General features: G+C 37.9%; 3 protein-coding genes across 4 annotated transcripts; 1 reads left to right on the forward strand and 2 right to left on the reverse strand.

The window, feature by feature from the left end:
* Positions 1-1,801: 1,801 nt before the first annotated feature.
* On the forward strand, positions 1,802-6,131 carry elovl1a (ELOVL fatty acid elongase 1a). The gene is made up of 8 exons (XM_034104361.2): positions 1,802-2,298; positions 3,067-3,160; positions 3,403-3,593; positions 3,686-3,766; positions 4,142-4,198; positions 4,309-4,414; positions 4,648-4,787; positions 4,892-6,131. The coding sequence occupies exons 2-8, from the start codon at positions 3,100-3,102 to the stop codon at positions 5,213-5,215; spliced, it is 960 nt and encodes a 319-aa protein (XP_033960252.1). The 5' UTR covers positions 1,802-2,298; positions 3,067-3,099; the 3' UTR covers positions 5,216-6,131.
* Positions 6,132-7,240: 1,109 nt separating this feature from the next.
* cdc20 (cell division cycle 20 homolog) lies at positions 7,241-11,237 on the reverse strand. 2 transcript variants are annotated; one of them, XM_034104619.2, is made up of 11 exons: positions 11,131-11,237; positions 10,579-10,790; positions 10,139-10,281; positions 9,954-10,050; positions 9,731-9,856; positions 9,389-9,585; positions 9,088-9,182; positions 8,775-9,003; positions 8,057-8,182; positions 7,806-7,923; positions 7,241-7,689 (listed from the first exon to the last, which is right to left on the reverse strand). In XM_034104619.2, exons 2-11 carry the CDS (start codon positions 10,766-10,768, stop codon positions 7,511-7,513), a joined length of 1,500 nt encoding a protein of 499 aa, XP_033960510.1. In that variant the 5' UTR covers positions 10,769-10,790; positions 11,131-11,237; the 3' UTR covers positions 7,241-7,510. The 2 variants fall into 2 exon arrangements, with proteins under 2 accessions (XP_033960510.1, XP_033960509.1); XM_034104618.2 differs by having other exon boundaries at positions 8,775-9,182.
* Positions 11,238-13,299: 2,062 nt separating this feature from the next.
* LOC117463002 (uncharacterized) lies at positions 13,300-17,693 on the reverse strand. Its single transcript, XM_034105402.2, has 6 exons — positions 17,349-17,693; positions 16,118-16,297; positions 15,781-16,038; positions 14,615-14,713; positions 14,341-14,358; positions 13,300-13,964 (listed from the first exon to the last, which is right to left on the reverse strand). Exons 1-6 carry the CDS (start codon positions 17,425-17,427, stop codon positions 13,879-13,881), a joined length of 720 nt encoding a protein of 239 aa, XP_033961293.1. The 5' UTR covers positions 17,428-17,693; the 3' UTR covers positions 13,300-13,878.
* Positions 17,694-17,914: the final 221 nt, after the last annotated feature.

Here is a 17,914-nt window from a genome sequence, read left to right on the forward strand (position 1 = left end):
CTTTAACATGGACAAAGGGGGCTATATTTTAAGAGTTCAGTTAAAAACATCGACAAAATGCAATAGCCCTTATTTAAACCAACACATTTTGATATTACCTGAGCTGCACACAAACAAAAGAAAATGATTTATCAAAAGTAAGAAACAAGTTTTCTGCATGAATCCTTCACTTGATGTGACTGTATTAACTTGTTTAAAATGAAATGTGTCTTTAGGTTGACTTACAGAATCTGTCTAGGGTCTACAGATGAAAAATAGCCTCTTGGCCAACTCTGGCACATTTACAGAAATGATGATTAATGTGCACTGTCCCTGTTAAATAAAGACATTAGTTAATTAATTAACTTGAATACAACAATGCTTTATCATATTGACAAACAATTCCCAATCCTTGACTGCAGGCAGCTCTGCAAGAAATTATATAGTGCAGCTTCTCCTTTGCAGAAACCCTTGTTGTAAACAGTATACATCGCCCTCTTCAGAGATCAATGAGTGAAACTGAACAGGTGAATATGTTAAAAAAAAGTTTCTCTTCCATTTGAAATGTTGCTGACCTGAGGCAATTGAGATTGAGTGCCACACCTTCAAGTGACCATTCAGTAGCCACTGGTCAAGCCTTCTCTGAAAAAAATAATACCAAGAAATGTTGTCTACCTGACAAACGAACAAACATTGAACTTAACATCTTAAACTGTAGTGAAATTCTTGGAGCAAAGAACTAGAAGAGTATAGTGGAGACTGGAGAGCTCTGAATGGATGTCAGATACTGAAGATGTATTGGAAGGAGAATTTACATTACAATTTTCTGAGAGTAGTGACACATCCTCCTTCCCAACTGTGAAGTCCTCGTCCCCTTGTGCCTGCCACTTAACCATTCCTAAGAGCAGAATTCACATTAAACTACAAGACGCTGCAAATCCTGTCCCTGTCAGGGTCAAACTGTCCTCAGGGAGGTTCTACCTGATAAGATGGACTCCCAGATGTCTCTTCGGCTCTTCTCTGTCAACTTTGTTCTGTTATTGTCAGAAGAAGAGATTGTTTTGTATTCATATCTAAGACACAGCTAGCTGAAGCCTTTATTTGATCAATCACACAGAGAGAATGCTGAAGCCCAAGGCCGTTTGCCTGCCTATGAAAGAGGAGTGAGAGAAGAGGTAAAAGCTAAGAACTAAATGACCTCTGAACAAACAAATCAAAAACCACATCAGCATGTCATATTTGTGTATAAATCAAACATGTATTGATTTAATGTCTGTGGTTTTCATGCATGTACTTAATTGAAGAGCCACCATGTGTTAAACTGTCATTCAATATGTAAACAGTCAGTGATGACTCTTTCCCCGTCCTCCCTTCTGTCTCTCTTCCTCTCGTGTAGAGATTCTTTTCATTCCAGTCTGCCTTTTATCTATCGTACGACTTGGGGAGTACATTTCCAACTTTACGCAGGCCTCACGCCCATGCCTGATGAAACAGGTTAAACCAGAAACTCTGGAGGGCTCGTCATAGCGGCAAGGATTGGACGGGTACCCAACCTCTGCGACAGGGATGGGCAACTTTAAAAGTGACGTTAGGTTAGTTAACATAGGAAATCTCACCTTTCGCCTAAATCCTGTTTGAGGGACATGAATGAAGTTGAAATATAAAAACCTTCCTTATTTCCTTTTAAACTATTCAGATAATTCACAAAAAGGAAACCCTGTGACCTCGTAGGTTAATAATTGTGCAACCTTTATCAAAATGTTGTTGTTTTAGCCTAGTTTGCTAATTAACTGAAGCATCTTCATTTTGATACTGTTTATTTTTTAACCTGTAACTTTGTTTGTCAATAAGTGTATCATATTTTGCCCCAGAGTGTGGATTTCTTAAACCAAGGCATGTAACTCCATGACCCCATCCCCTTTACCACCATTGATGAGGCAGGACCAATCGCAGAGAGGCTAAGTGAGGATATGAAGGTGGGGCTAAGCACTGAAACAGGGTGTGGTCCTGAAACTAGCAAGATTTGTAGTAGTGCCCCGGGGTTTAAATGGACTGCCTGCCTGACTGACATTCCCATAGTTATCTTAGTTTGCTCTGTCTCTTGCTTCTTTTCCATTTCTTACCTGTGAAGCCTGTGTTGGAATTCCAACATTTGAGGACATCTGGAGGCTTCCACCCACAGGATATCTCTGCATGTGTCTGGTTTCCACCTGATCACCTCTCACTGCTGCTGCTGATCTGTTTGATTCTCTGGATTGAGTGCTGCCTGCTGTGGCTGTGCAGCTGCTTTCCTCACACACAGGAGTGAGGACTCAGCCGGTGAGTCACAACTGCAAGTATTTTAGATTTTTCAGAAATGTGAGATTTGTACCTGTGCTTCTCCTGTGGAAGTGTTAATTGTTTGTTTTAAACTTTTCATGGTTTAAAATGGCAGACACATCTCCCATTTAACAGTTCAGTATAGTTTATCTGGATTAGGACAGCAAAACGTTGATACTGTTGCTTTAAATGGTGTAAACTGTGTAGTTTCCCTCCCTGGAAATCCCTGATCAGCTTGTATCTTGGGAGTTTAGGAGGTTGGCTACGCTGGCTATAAGGGCCAAGTTCGTTGCCTCACCTGTTTGACTTGCTCTGTTAGTCAGCAAGAGAGTATTTCATTGTCTTCACATTGACTGAAGGGCTCAGATGTTTCACAATCCTTATTTTAACGGTCATAGTTTTTTTTTTTTTTTAAAGGTCTTAATATTTTTTTTAATCATTGTTTTCTTTTTCAGTTGCTCAATTAAATAAATAAAGCTTTTCATTTTTTTTAATCGAGGCACACATGGTGCTAAAACAGTAAGGATATGTAGTTTAAACGCTACATTTTTGATTAGGCAGTGAAATTAGCTCCTAGTACAGATTTGTCATTATTATTTTAACACCAGGGCACTCAGGGGAGTTTGAGCTTGTGCAGCTGTCTCCTGTTTGTTCAGTCAGTGAGGAAGCAGGTGGACAGGTTGCTTTGTCACTTACCTGGCTGCCCAAACTCACTCAGCTCGGCTTCATCTCCTGGTTCCTGACTGTTTGTCTTTTCTTTTCTTTCAGTTGTGATTATAGGACAAGAAACAAGGAGTCATCATGTCGCAAACAGCGGTATCGATCATTTCAAAATTCTACAGTTTTGTAGAATTGAGGACTGGTAAGTGTCTTTGTCACTTTAACAGTTTTTACCCCACTGCTTTGTTAAGATATGAATGACTGCTGATCTCATGGAATAATGATACAATTTATGGTTTGTAAAGGGTAGTTTCCTAAACTACTTCATGAATCTGGCAAAACTGTGTATAAACTGCATTTAGTTTTAACCAGATATCTGTGTGTGTATCAATTACTGACATGCCTTTTTTTAAGATGAGAAATGTGTATTTTTGTGCTCCCCAGATGAACGAATCAAAAGTTATCCCCTCATGCAGAGACCTATAGGGATGAACCTCATCCTGTTGACCTATGTAATCTTCTCAAAGTACATTGGACCTCGCCTGATGGCAAACAGGAAGCCCTTTCATCTCAACACAGCCATGATTGTCTACAACCTCAGCATGGTTTTACTAAATGCCTTCATTGTCTATGAGGTAAACTACAAGATTAAGCAATTTGCTGACTAAAATTCCCATTTATTCCCAAACCTGAGATGTTAATAAGTTGTTGTTTTATTTACATCTAGTTCCTGATGGCCGGATGGGCAACCACCTACACGTGGAAATGTGACCTCGTTGACACCTCAACCACCCCTCAGGCTTATCGGGTAAGCCAGTCCACTGTTTTTCATTTGCCTCAGAGCAAAGAAGCTCTTAGGCCTACTACTAAAATGATTCTGACTATTAAAAGTGTGTATGGAAGGCTAGTACTGGCAGAAATTAGGGAAAACGAATTGTGTTTTGCATTTCAATAATACAGTTGAAATGTCGAATCCTTGAGCTTTTGAGATTAACCAATATTTATTTGGAAAATTTGACTTTATTTTCAAAGTACAAAATAAAGATTTTCCTTTCCTTTGGCCTGGCCATAATGCTCTTTCATGGTTTGTAACTGTTCTGAAGGCAGAAAAACAAAGATTATTGTCTGGTTAAGATGGATATATGAATCTTTGACATTCATTTTCTTATTTTTCTTTCCCCAGATGATTCGAGCGTGTTACATGTTTTATATGTCAAAATATTTCGAACTCCTTGACACAGTAAGGACATTCTCATCTCAAACATTTTCCTTATTTGATTATCTGACCTTCTAGAGACATGGCTTTTGTGCGTGTAAACTTATGCTTATCCTACTTTTTTTTATTTTTAGGTATTCTTTGTGCTGAGGAAGAAACAAAGCCAGATCACATTTCTGCACGTTTTCCATCACTCCTTCATGCCCTGGACGTGGTGGTGGGGCATCACCCTGACTCCTGGTAAGGTTTACTCTGCATCACATCAAAGTAATCCATTTCACACACATAATATGCATAAACAAACTATTTTAGCTCTAGAAATGGCTTAAAACGTCCTTAAATTATATATTGCGAGTGTGCTACTATGAATCCAAAAGAATGAAAGTTCAACGCCCAAACAATATTTGAAGAGATCCCTGTACAGTTGTTTTAAAATGTTTAATCAATTAATTTCCTGTTTTCCCCCTTTCAAGCTGGAGGAATGGGCTGCTTCCATGCCATGGTGAATGCAGTTGTCCACGTTATCATGTACTTCTACTACCTACTCTCTGCTTCAGGACCTCGCTTCCAGAAATACCTTTGGTGGAAAAAATACATGACCGCCATCCAGCTTGTATGTCCTATAATATTACTGGCATATATTATGATTTTACATTGGATCGAGCGTAGAATAAGATTTTCAATAACAATTTGTCCTTTCTGTTTTTTTTTTTACAGATACAGTTTGTCATCGTCTCAGCTCACATCAGCCAGTACTACTTCATGGAAAAGTGTGACTACCAGATTCCCATGTATATCCACCTGATTTGGATGTATGGCACCTTCTTCTTCCTCCTCTTCTCTAATTTCTGGATTCAGGCCTACATTAAGGGAAAGCGGCTTCCTTCTGTGGAGGAAATGCCAAAACAGAACGGCTCAACCAGTAAACCTATCGCTGTGTTGGCCAACGGGAAACACATGGAGAATGGAAATGGGCACCACCACACCAACGGCAATTTCGTCATGAGCAAATTCGTCATGGGCAAAGTAAAGGAAATCTAACTTTGTGACTTTGGAAATCAGGAGGAGACATACAAGAAATCGATATCGAGCTACCTTGAAAGTGTCATCCAGCATTCAGACCTAGTAGCATATTGGATTGGCACAATTTCAATATGTTACTTCTAAACTTTACATGTTCTATATACATTTAGTCTTATGCACACTTGTTTTTGATGGGTGTTTTGGTGAAGATCTCTTCTTGCCACATTGTGTTTGTTAGTTGTTGTGAAAACGATTAACTGTGATGAACACTGTATGAAGATTGGTGCTCACTTTGTCACTGATGGTATCTTCAACTCAGGCTTGGTCCGCACCAGCCTGACCTACTGTCTAGCGGGCAGGACTATTGTTTATCACACAGTTTCCACTAAAGACCTGTAAATTTAAATACCTGCTACAAAACAAAGCTGTTGTTGTAAATGTCAAATATTCAGTTTTGTTGTTTTTATTTATCTTTTTGAAATAAATCTTTTTAGATAAAGGTCTGTGTCATTTGGAAAGCAGTTGGGGTGTGCACTTTTCAAAAAGACATACCACACCTCAATTTTATTTTTGGAATTGTGGAAAATAAATGTTATACTGTATATTACAGTATTAATGCATTTAGGTAGTGACATATAAACTGTTTTGGAACCCGGCATGGTCTGTTTCTCAGCACACTGCAGGGGCTCGCAGGAAGTTAATACACTTCATTTTAAAATCAGAAAAAAGAGCACTGTTTTTGAATATCCCTGCAGAATGAATGTTGTTTTGTAAACCTACCAGTGTTTTTACTGTTTTATATTACACATGTGCACTGATGACAGATGAAGTAGTTTTGAAGTACTGCCAGCCTTTTAAAATTTGATTTGGCATAAATACTTCAGATTGGATGTCAAAGTGTATCCTTGAGCTGTTTGTTACAATGAACCTTCAATGTTTAGTAGATTAACCTGTTTCTGATTTAAGCAGAAATAAAGATGTTTTGTAATTATGATAGACGCTTTTATCCAAAGTGACTTACATACTCAATACTGTTGACAATCCCCGCAATTTAGGGTGAAGTGTCTTGCCCAGGGACACAACGACATGCTGACTGCAGTGGGGTTTGAACCTGTGCTGCCCCTGATACCACTGCGCCACACGTCTCCCAGAGAATTCTTGTTCTCAACTTATTTACCTAAGTGAATAATTTATATTTGAATAATTGTCTACACCAGGTGAATCCTTAGATTGTAAGAGTAAAAGAGGACAAAGCCTCAATACAAGAAAACGGGTTAATGTATATAAAAACCTAAATAGTTTGTGGATCTTCACTAAAGAACTCAAAACATGAATGTAATGCAGTGGCGCAGGTTGGTTCGTGATGAACTGCCGATAATCTGATCGTTATCTGTGCCCTTGGAATCAAATGCTTCACATTCCCACATTGTTTCATATTAGCAAGTCATGCTATTCAAACCAGTACTGGGGTTGATTAAAAAAAAACTGTCAATTAACAATGACGAGAGAAAAGGTCACAGCATTAGTATTCCTGTAAATCCTAAATATTGACATATCTTTAGATTACTCAGCTACAAGGTAATAGTTTACAACAAATCCAGTCAGACAATACATTAGTTTTGTTTGAGATTTACATTAAACTACTTTATCAGATGCTGGGCTTGAGAGTAATCAACTCATGTTAATCAGTTATCATGCATCATTGAAATAGGGACACTGACACTGCAGCAGGTGTTGGTTAAATATCAGATATGGTGACCTCAACAGGACTTTTAGTGAATTCTATAGAAAACACAGCAAGCGGGTTTGGAAATATGCACGGTGATGTGTATAACAGTTCCTGAGGACACAAATTTAAGTGATCAGATATTGACGTAGACAACAGAAGTTGAAACCAAACCAGAGGCAAGCTGCATTTTGGGCAAGAACAAAAAAGATAAAATGTGGGTTGGTAGATGTTACGATATGGCACACATTTAAAAAAGGCTATCACCATTATGTGAATTATTAGCACATGCCAGTTAACTGACAGAAGCAAAAACATTGGGTAATCAAACAATTTATTTAAAACCAAGTAAAATACATCCAGATTATAAACAAAAGCCAAGGTCATATATACAATTTCTGTTTCAAAACTTGTACTTTACCACATGATTAATCCTGTATAAACACTTGGGACCAATTACAACACTGCAGGAACTTGTCAGCTACAGCTAAAACACTGGGTAGAAATCTTTATTATGGATGAAATAAAAACATTTGCACATAACTCAACCGGCATGGACAGAAAATCCTTTCATAAGACAAAGCACATCATCTGATAGACTGGTGAATGACACCGCTAGTTGATTTGGCCAGCCTCTCTTTGGCCTTCTTCTTAATAGGATCCAGTTCAAAGCTCTTCCACATACGGATGGTCTCGTCTCCAGCCACAGTCGCAACGGTGGAGAAGTCTGGGCTCAGAATCAAACTGAGAACTCTATCCTCGTGGCCTGTAATTAAAAAAACAACACATTCAGACCAACAGGAAGCAAACAATGTGGATAGTTTCTTCCATTTTTCTTTTTGTTCCTTTACTCCCCCATGTCTTGTCTTTTTACCAACTTACCATTGAGTTCTGCAACCCTTGTTAGAGAGGGGTACTTCCAGATAACGACATTGTTGTGGGCATATCCATGGGCGGAGACCAGCTCCTTGTAGTTTGGTGCGAACACCAGGGATGAAATCTGAAAATGCAAAGTTATCGTTTACAATGAGAAAAGGGACAACCCCCATGTTGTTATGTTGAAGTTAAATACATTTTCAAATGTAATCCTTTTTGACTGAAATAAGCATTGAGGTTCTAGCTGTGGTATGTACCTGGGACTGAGTGTCAAGCGAACTGATGCAGGAGCCACTGTTTACATTCCAGATGCGAATGTGACGGTCACTGGTTCCACCTCCAGATGCCAGGATGTTTGGCTGCCACGGACACCAGGCCAAAGCCTAGAATGTCAACACATCCAAAAGTTAGTTTTTCAAGCTTTTACAGTCTATGGAATAAATTGTGGCTGGTATTACTGCAGTTCTGGAGAACTGCGGTAGCCTTTGTGTCAAATACAAATGCTAAAGGCTGCATGTAGAGCTAGAGTTTGCCTGTTCTGAGCTAACGTATAAACATGGTGGTGCAACATAGCAGAATCTGACATGTTAACCGCTGCCTCTCTGGACATGAAGGGTTAATTCTGTGGTAACAAAAACATGTTTTGGTTGATCTACTGATTAAGATCATTCTGAATATTGTATTCCATTTGTGTCAAAAGATTCCACTAAAACTATACGCTGCCCATTTGATAAAATTAGGTTACTTGACATCAACATGATGGGGGGGGGGGGGGGGGGGGGGGGAAGACAAAAAACTAAAAAGTTGATCTCATGGTTTGAGCATTAGCTAAAGTGCAGGGCACTCTATTGTGTAGGGTTCTTGTGTGCACATATTTGAATGCGTAAAGGAAAGAGTGTTTTCTTTTAAAAAGGTGAAATAAAAGTGAGTGTAGAAAATGATTAAGAAAATCACTTGGGCCATTTTGATGCTCACCTTAACAGCTCCTTGATGTTCACTCCAGCAGTGGACGGCCTGGTTGGCGGGGCCATCCTGCACACGGGGCCAAACGTACACCATGTTGTCATTGCCCCCACTGGCCAGGTATCGCCCATCAGGGGACCACTGCAGCCCACACACTTCCTGTGAGTGACCAGTGAGAGTCGCAATGTGGTGGTTTGCCACCCTCACATCATGATGGTGGATGTGTCCTGATCTTGAGCCACTAGGATAGAGAGAAACATATTTGAGTCTAACAAACACAACTAGAAGTTTGTCTTTTGTATCAGAAATTTGGGGGAAAATGTACCTGGAGAGAACATGGTCATTCCAGCTCAGGCTCACAACTCTAGACGTGTGGCTGGCCATGCTGCGGAGATGCTTCTGGTTGTAAACATCCCATAACTAAGAAAATAAAATGTCATAATTAAAAGCAAATAAGAAAGCAGTTATTTTATTGCCACATGTCCTTATTTTAAATACAATGTGCTTGCCTTTTATATAATAGTGTTACATTTTCATCATCTTTATATTGCTGTAACTTCCCATTTGTGGGACGAATAAAGACATTTTATTGTGTACTCAAGTCGTGTGTTCCTCAGCGCACTAACCTGAGTTTGGCAGTCACTGGTTCCAATAGCGAGGTAGCTTCCCTCTTTGGTCCAGGACAGTGAACAGATGTAGTCCTCCTCACGTTCCAGCTTCATGAGAAGAGTGATCTCTCCTTGAGAGGCATCCAACAGGTAAACACAGTTATGAAGCGCCACAGCCAAAACATTGCAACTGCTCCAGTCAAGCAAATTCAAATCTGTGGAGGAAAAAAAGACAATTAATGCTGGCTAATTGTACAGTAGCACCTTCTTGCATAAAGCTCAAATTATGTACAACATCTTTACATTTAATCACTAATATGCAGCCGTGTTAAAGGAACAACCTCGAAGTGCCAAACTTACAGAAATCATTACGAAGCTCAGGAGCATCCAAGATTCTGTCAGGAGTTGAAGAAATGTGCCGTGTCTTTTTGACAGAGGCAGGTGTTGCACCCTGACTGTAAAGCACTTTCAAGTTGTTTTGATACCCTGTAAATAGGACAAAATAAATTGTTAATTCCCAGACACCCCCTTTATATGTATGCAATATTCTGGCGATGCAGCATGTTGACAAACACATCTTTACCTTCTGGAGCATTCAGCGGCTTCCCTCCAAGATGCAGGATCTTCGCCTCTTCAATGTTGTATCCGTTTAGTGACATCGACATGGCCTTTTGGTTTTCCTTTAGAGACACATATGATCTTAATAAATACAATCTTTATTTAGCTATAGGATCACTAAAAGATAAATCAATATTTTTTTAAACGTACCGATGTTGCATTTTGTTCGTTTGTGTCCACAGTTTCATTCTCCTTAGTGAGCAGAAAGCTTGCAACATCCATTTGTTTGCTGTTTCTGGTAGGTATGAAGCGGTCGCCTCCCATCTTAGAGGGTGTTTGTTTTTTATTTTTGCCTACAATACAAAAAAAAAGTGGTTAAAGACTTCTTTTTGTCGCTGCTTTTAATTGAACTGTTCATGTCTTAGACTGCACTTTAACTTTTATCCATGTATTTTTTCTTTTAATGTTTATTTTATTAGCTTTTCTTTTTAATGACTGATTTTAAATGCCATTTTCTTAATGTCTTTCGTTTTTTTCACAATTGCCTTGTGTTGAAAAGTGCTATATAAATAAACTTGCCTTGCCTTAAAATCTCCAGAAACAAACCACAGAGCGTTTTTACGTTGCATGGATAGAGTTGCACAAACTACCTGGTGTTTTGCTGGGCGTTTTTGTTGTACTAAGAGACACATTGGCAGACTTGCCAGGCGACAGGCCGTTCAGTGCAGAGGCGTTAGAAGAACTGGCCTTCCTTTGCCACCTTGCCATGGGAGCGTTTGTGATGGGCATATCCAGCTTCAGGATACTGTGGATGTCGTTCTCAAACCCGAACTGCGCCATTGTATCCAGGTTTTCACACAGCCTGTCAGGGAAAATAGTAATAATAAGTTAACACAGTAATAATATTAACACGGTCCGTTAGCGTAATGGGCGACAAATGCTAACGCTTGGATCCAGCTTCTGCAGCGGCTGATGTCAGCCAGAAAACGTTTTTAATTTAATTCGCCAAAAAATTCAAACAAGAAGTCGTTTCACAGCAGCTTAACCCGTCTAGCGTTCAAATATTATAATTATATTTCGTTTATCATAGCTAGTTGACCATGAAGTGAATGAAAACAGGTTAGCATTCAATTCAGCATTCAAAACAGCTTAAATATTATATTCAAAAGTAGGCTTTTACAATGAAAAGATTACGACCTCACCTCTTGAATGAAACGTTGACTTTCCTGCAGCAAACCCTGTTGTTCCTCTCTCGTTTCTTTCTAAAGTTTGAATTTCGGGACGATGACGACACACGGTTTAAAATCCCTGTAAGCGCTCCTGTGATTGGTTTGTTCAAGAAGCGGCCGTTACCAGCAGGCATTTTACGAATGCGTTGATGTGATTGGTGGAAGAAACTCCCTCCCCAGAAATATACCGCCACCTATAGGACAAATTATCATAACGTTTTGATTGTGTCAAACGTAGACAAGAACAGAGTTAATTAAAATTGTAAGTATCAAAATGTTCTGAATAAGGATTAATTTAAGTAAAAGTGTATACAACTATGTTTTATTTTTATATATCTTTTTCTTTTGCTATTTTATTATTATGCTGCAGAAACAATATATAGATAGATAATTGATCCCAATTTGGGAAATGTTTGCATTGCAGCAGCATAAAAAAACAAGGCAATGTACAGGATAAATTAAGACACAAGAAATAAACAGTCCAAAATATTTCTGAAATATAAATAATAAATGTACATTGTTCCAGTGTTGGGTCAATATGGCTCTTATTTGACAATTTTCTTAAGCATCCGACCTTTAAAAAATAGGGAGACAAACGTTATTCAAATGTTTCATACAATTCTATTAAGCATATTGAGAAATGGAATATATCTTTAAATGCATGTCTGTAATATACATAGTTGTTGGTGCACATACATTTTTACAGTTGGGTAGAGTTGAGTTTTTGTCATGTTCTGGTCATGTCTGTCCAGTGAAACAAGTGTTTGTGTCTCTGCTATTTGATAAAATACCAAGTGTGCTTATGGATATTAATAAGATTAAGTTCTTGATCAATTAGTGGAAATGTCCACCTCATGCATAATGGATGGTGCTCCAACAAATCAGTAAAGCCCCTAACGATACAACTAGAGTAATGTTTTAGAGTTGTTGTTTTTGTATCGATTCATTTAGAATACTTATAATACAAACTTTATTTCAAACACAGACCACGGTATATAATCTGATGTCTGTGTGAATAAAAAAGTCTTTGCTAAATCCAGGGAGCATGTTTTCTTGAAATTAAAATAAATAAGATATACAGTATTGTTCTCAGTGGGCTCCCAATGAAAATCTGTTATCATGGGAAATCTGGTGTTCGAAATCAAGTATACAAATAAATAAATTCAAACATTCAAGTCAATCACAGAAATGAACCTTGACATCAAGATATGTCTCCGACTAAAACTTTATCAAAAATGATCAAATCTGGCCCTCATAAGATGATATGTGCCAGAAGAGCAGAAGGATAACGGCAGGCAGCTGATACTGCTCTTTTTGATTGTTTTGCTAGTATCAAGCAAGATAACTTTGATATTAAAAACAATTGTTTCCCAGATAATTAAAACAATAATTATGGAAATGAATGTCAATGTGGAAGCTTCTCAACTATCTTGAAATCATCACACAAACACATTTTATAAAAGTGTATGACTGACTAATGATGAGGTACAAATGTCCAACTCTTTTCCTGCTACATTAGCCATCTGTAAGAGCCATTTCAGCCCTGTCTGTTTTGCTCAAATGTTTAGGTTATTGACACATGTTTAACAAGTTCTAAAACTATTTTATAGGTTGTTTATGTCATTTTTTAATAGTGTATTATGCAGGTGTAGTTTTGTTGTTTTTCAAATGGATTTTAGTGTGGGAGAAAAAATAAAACATGGATTTTCGTTAGTGAACTTTTGAAAGAACATCCATAACAGTCATCGGTTTGCAACTTATATATATCAATATTCCAATTACTTGTATATAGACTATTCTCCACTATTTCTATTATATTCTATTTTATTTTATTTACTTGCACTACTATCTGTTTTGTGTTGCACTGTTGGAAGAGCCTGTGACCTAAGATTATCATTGTCAAAACTACACTGTAGCTATGTACAAAGGACAATACAAGCCTTGAATCTCGATGTGGCACTACACTATATCTTATACAGAGTGACGCACAAAAAGCACAAACAAATATAAATGTATATCTTAATTTGTATATATTTCTGTGAAGCCCAAACCTGTTATAATATAAAATGGGGCGAAATGAATTTTTGTTTAGAATACATAATCAATAGGGCAATCTGACTGAGAAAATAAATCTGACAAATATTCCATAAAAGTTATTTTAATAGAAAAATGTTCTCAAATGTCACATAAACAAATAATAGGGTAACATATAGACAGTCACAAAAACGTATCACAAAGAAATGTGAAAATCACAAGTATGCAGCACACTCTTTGGATAACAAGACACCTCAACAGTTCATCCAGTGTTTGGCAGAGTTCCGTGTGACATACACATGCATTGTTTACCGGATTAGCTCAGTCCAGAAATAATTAAAACATCTGCCCATATGGTTATTTATTTTGCAAAAAGAAGCTTGTACATTGCTTTAGGCAGTGATTATGTTTTCATTTCTTTGGGTGTGTGCGTTTATAAAAATATGTATATATATTAAATGCATATGCAATGTGTTAATTCAGTGTGGTACAAACATTAAAGTGCATTAAATAACCTGGAATCCAGACCACAGGGGTTTCAAACATTGGGGCAGTTGTTACTGTTGGAAAATGTTGGTTCCATTAATGAAGCAACACTGTCCAATGGTGAATCAGCAGGGGGACATTCAACAGTAGAAATGGAGGAAAAGCTCAAACATGGTTCTGTTTATCGGCTGGAGCTTTCAACTACAAGGTACGGTAACCATTGCCTTTTATTTCTGGAGCAGTCTCACCGATGTCTTTAGGGTAATGTATTATCGAGCCAACAACACCTGCAAGAAAAACAAAAAGCACAGAAAAAAAGACATAAACATAATAAGCTTAGCAATCTCACTCGCTGTTTTCAATTATTAGACATCATTCCTAGAACAATTCTTATCAGCATTCACTATGTTTTATTTCTGACGCTAGGATGGTCCCTGTCTGACCTGACAACTTCAGTCATATTATGTTTGAAATTCAGTAATAAAATGTATTCAGTAATAAAAGTGAAGTCATGGTGAATCAGGAGAAAAAGAAAAAAACATTTCCATACAAATGGTATCTGGCTTTAAGTTGATTTAATATGTAACTCCTCCCTTCATCCCAAGACTGTTATCAGAAAAGTCTTCAGGAACTTAAGAGAAAACGGGAATGTTGTTTTCTTACCTCCAGGGTGCCTCAGACCTAAGCAGAGAGTGTGAGAAAGACAAAGCACATGACTATGCTTTATATTCCCCTGTGAGCATGAGACTCCATACCCAAATCATGTGACAACAATACAGCCATGAAATAGCTGCCACTGTCTGCTAACAACATGCAGCACAACACTTCAAACTAGCTTATTGCTGATTTGGAAGGCTGCTTTTGAGCAAACATCTGTGATGAATGGCACGGTAACTTTTGCAATAATTATTTAAATGTAAAACTCTTATTTACTCACCTTGTTTTTTAGAGAGGAGGATAGTGATCATGATTAGACCTGTAAACACCAGGACTGCCAAGATTGGAACGAGGAACTGAGGCAAAGGTATCCCTGGAACTGGAAAAAGAAAAGAAAATAGATCTGTAAAAATGGTCACGGTAAAAATGTGTGGGAAATTGTATGTAGAGATGAACTGTTGCAATCGTAGGGACAAACTAATGTTTTGCTTTCAATTAACAACCTTTCTTTTTTTCCATCGTGTCATATGACTTACAGTTAAACACCATCAGCTGCCTCCACCAGTTAGGCATTAAGGCTTTTTCTCTCCTGATTTTCAAAGCTACTAGACAAGTACATGTTGGTCTCACTACAGGTATTGCACATTTGTTCACAGCAGTGAATGAAAATGTAGAATGGTTGCGGGCTGCATTACATTACAAAAAAGGTTGTCCTGATTATTCATGATACAGGCCTCTTATTGTCACAACTATTTATATTAATGCTACCATTTTTATACATACCTTTATAGTTGAAATTACTGCAGTAATACATCTAATAATTTGGGTTTTCTCAAATTCGTTTTAAAAATGTTTAACAGTGCAGCCCAAGAGCCTGTTTCCAGATATATCTAAAGACCAGATGGTAACAAAGAAACTAGGATCATGTGGTGAATGGCAACTTTAAAATACCAGGTAGATCTAAATTTGAACAACCAGCTTTCTTCATAAAGGACCTTCAATTCTGGAACGCATTTCCAACAGAAATAAAAGTAATTCCACAAATAAAATCCTTAAGAATAATTGTCTAAAAGCATTTTCAATTTATAATTTTCCTGTAAATTGCACGGTGTAATAGTGTATGTGCATATCTATTGTATTTCAATATTTGGAATGTATTGGGTTTTTTTTATACTGAAAGCTGTTTATCTTTAACTCATCTTGACATAAAAAAGCAAAAATTGGGACAAGTGTTGACAATTAGTCACAGCTAAAACTCTCTCTGTAGCATATCAGTGTCATGCTCTGTATTGTAACTATGTTAAATTGCATTGATCCTAACTTTTAAATTAAGTTCTTAATCAAATACAAACATTTTAAAAGCATACACCGTGTGTAACATGCATTAATAGGTTATTGAGTTGATGTTAGTTTCACATTTTTCCAAAAGCTAAAAAGAATATATACCAGACTGCTCCTGAGAAAGCATCAGTTCTTTCATCAGCTTGACGCATTCCTCCTGCAGGCGGGGACTCTCAATTTTTGTGCGCTGCTCTTCCTTCTCCCACAACACTTTGAAGGCCAGTGCTTCCGGTACGTGTGCTGTCCACGTGTCAGTGTGGTCCAGAGTCAGATACACCTTCCCATCGTAGAAGACACGGTCAGCCCAGAGCAGCTGAGACCCCTCCAGTATGCATTCTCGAGAACGGAGAACAGTGTGGTTACCTAAAGAGGAAGAAGAAGGCTGTTGACAAATGTTTGACTGACCATCCCTGTCCAAAATTGTACATGTTGATTTTCTTACTCAGGATGGAAGTCTGGTTCACATTGATAAGAGTTGGGAGTGCATCAAATGACATGGTTTGAATAATGCTGTCAACTTCCTGGCTTTTGTCTTTTAAAGAGACTCCATTGAGAAGGACTTGCTCTGCGACCTGCTGAGCCCCCACCACTCCCCACTGTTGGACCTGCACGATGACGGTGTCTAATGAGGGGAATATAAAATACATAGATTAACACTCAAACATTGAAAATAAGGAATAATCCAAACGTTACAGTAAGCTCTGGTAAATCCTGGTAAGAAAGCTTTCATGTTAAGACACAGATGATTACAAACAGGCTAAAATGTGAGCTAATATGTGAAGAAAATATTAAAATGTATGATTTTTCATTCAGAAGAAGTGCTGCGTAAATATTTAAGTTTGCATAGCATAAATAGATTATACCTGTGATACTTAAAGTAAAACGGTTCATTCTAATAAAGAGTCCTTTTCAAATTGTTAAAATGATCAATGTTTTTACAACAGGTCTTTGTCTAAGGGCACTAGATCCAACCACATTTAATGTTTAAAGTTTGTAACTATTACAATGCATTGTTCAAGGTTAATCTGTAATGTATAGTCTAATTGCATTTGTAAAAGTATAACAAGTAGTTTGCAATGTGACCAGTTTTATTAGGTATAGCCTACCTGGTCAATCTCACATTGCAGACCTACAATAAGTCTTACATTAAAATGCATTTTAATTGAAGTTATTATATTACTGAAATCTCATGTTTTTGTTAACACTGTCAGATAGTTACATTTAGCTGTGTCATTGCATGATGTTGTGAGGTGTTTTTAATGATCTGTTCCTCTAGGTTTGTAAATAAATCAGAGTAATACACCTAACTTTCTATTTGACATAGTCCAATACGAAACCACAACTAATGTGACCTCATAAATAACCATAAGTGGGAACTAACACTGTGTCAACAAAAACGGAGCTAAAGACAGGATGTATTGCAGGGCTCGTATTGACATTGTATAGATTAATATGAGAGTCTAAGTCAGCTGTACAATAACCTTTTGTCCTGTGACAAGTAGAGGAGTAAGTGTTCTCACTTTACTGATTCATCTTTCCAAATATAATGCATGAGCAGCAACAAATAGTGACGTTAGCTGCTTGCAAAGGCTAATTAAATGCATAAACAAGTGTTAACAATCGTGTGAAGTCTTAACCAGGAGTAAAGCAATGCAAAGGGACACGCTTCTTACCTACTGGAACAGGAAAACACAGTGATAACTCGCAAATAGTTAGCACAAGAAGACCAAGGAAATGGCCAAGAAACTGCATTTCTAACGCGAATTGTTGTCCCGTTATTGTTAAACCGTAAAGGAAGGATACAAGTCTCCCGAGTTATAAATAGCACGGATTGTTTTAAGCCATTTAAGCGAAACCAGGGAATAGAAAACAGCCAAAACGAAATACTTCAGACGGTCACGGACATCAACACCAATCTGCTCCACTCCACTGTTTCGTTTTGACAGACTTTTCTTTAAATGGACCACCTTCTCTCCTCTGGTTGGTTAATGTAGCTACTGCGTAAATGGGAGGTGCTCTCTCGCAGATTCAGTTTAACAGGTTTGCCGTTTGTGCCTTAGAAAGTAGGCTTGTTTGAGACACATTGCGGCTCGCCTCGAAAGTAGACGAGAGTAGCCGATCGCAGCCGGGGGAGGTGTCAAAAAGCTCGTCTTAAGTCGGACAGCTCGGACTCGGAGTCGGCTTGACTGGCTGGGTTTGCAATGGCGGAAATTGCGTTGGCGTTTTTCGTTGCAGATGA

The sequence above is a fragment of the Pseudochaenichthys georgianus genome, chromosome 17 (genome assembly GCF_902827115.2).
Source record: "Pseudochaenichthys georgianus chromosome 17, fPseGeo1.2, whole genome shotgun sequence".
Taxonomy (NCBI): Eukaryota; Metazoa; Chordata; class Actinopteri; order Perciformes; family Channichthyidae; genus Pseudochaenichthys; species Pseudochaenichthys georgianus.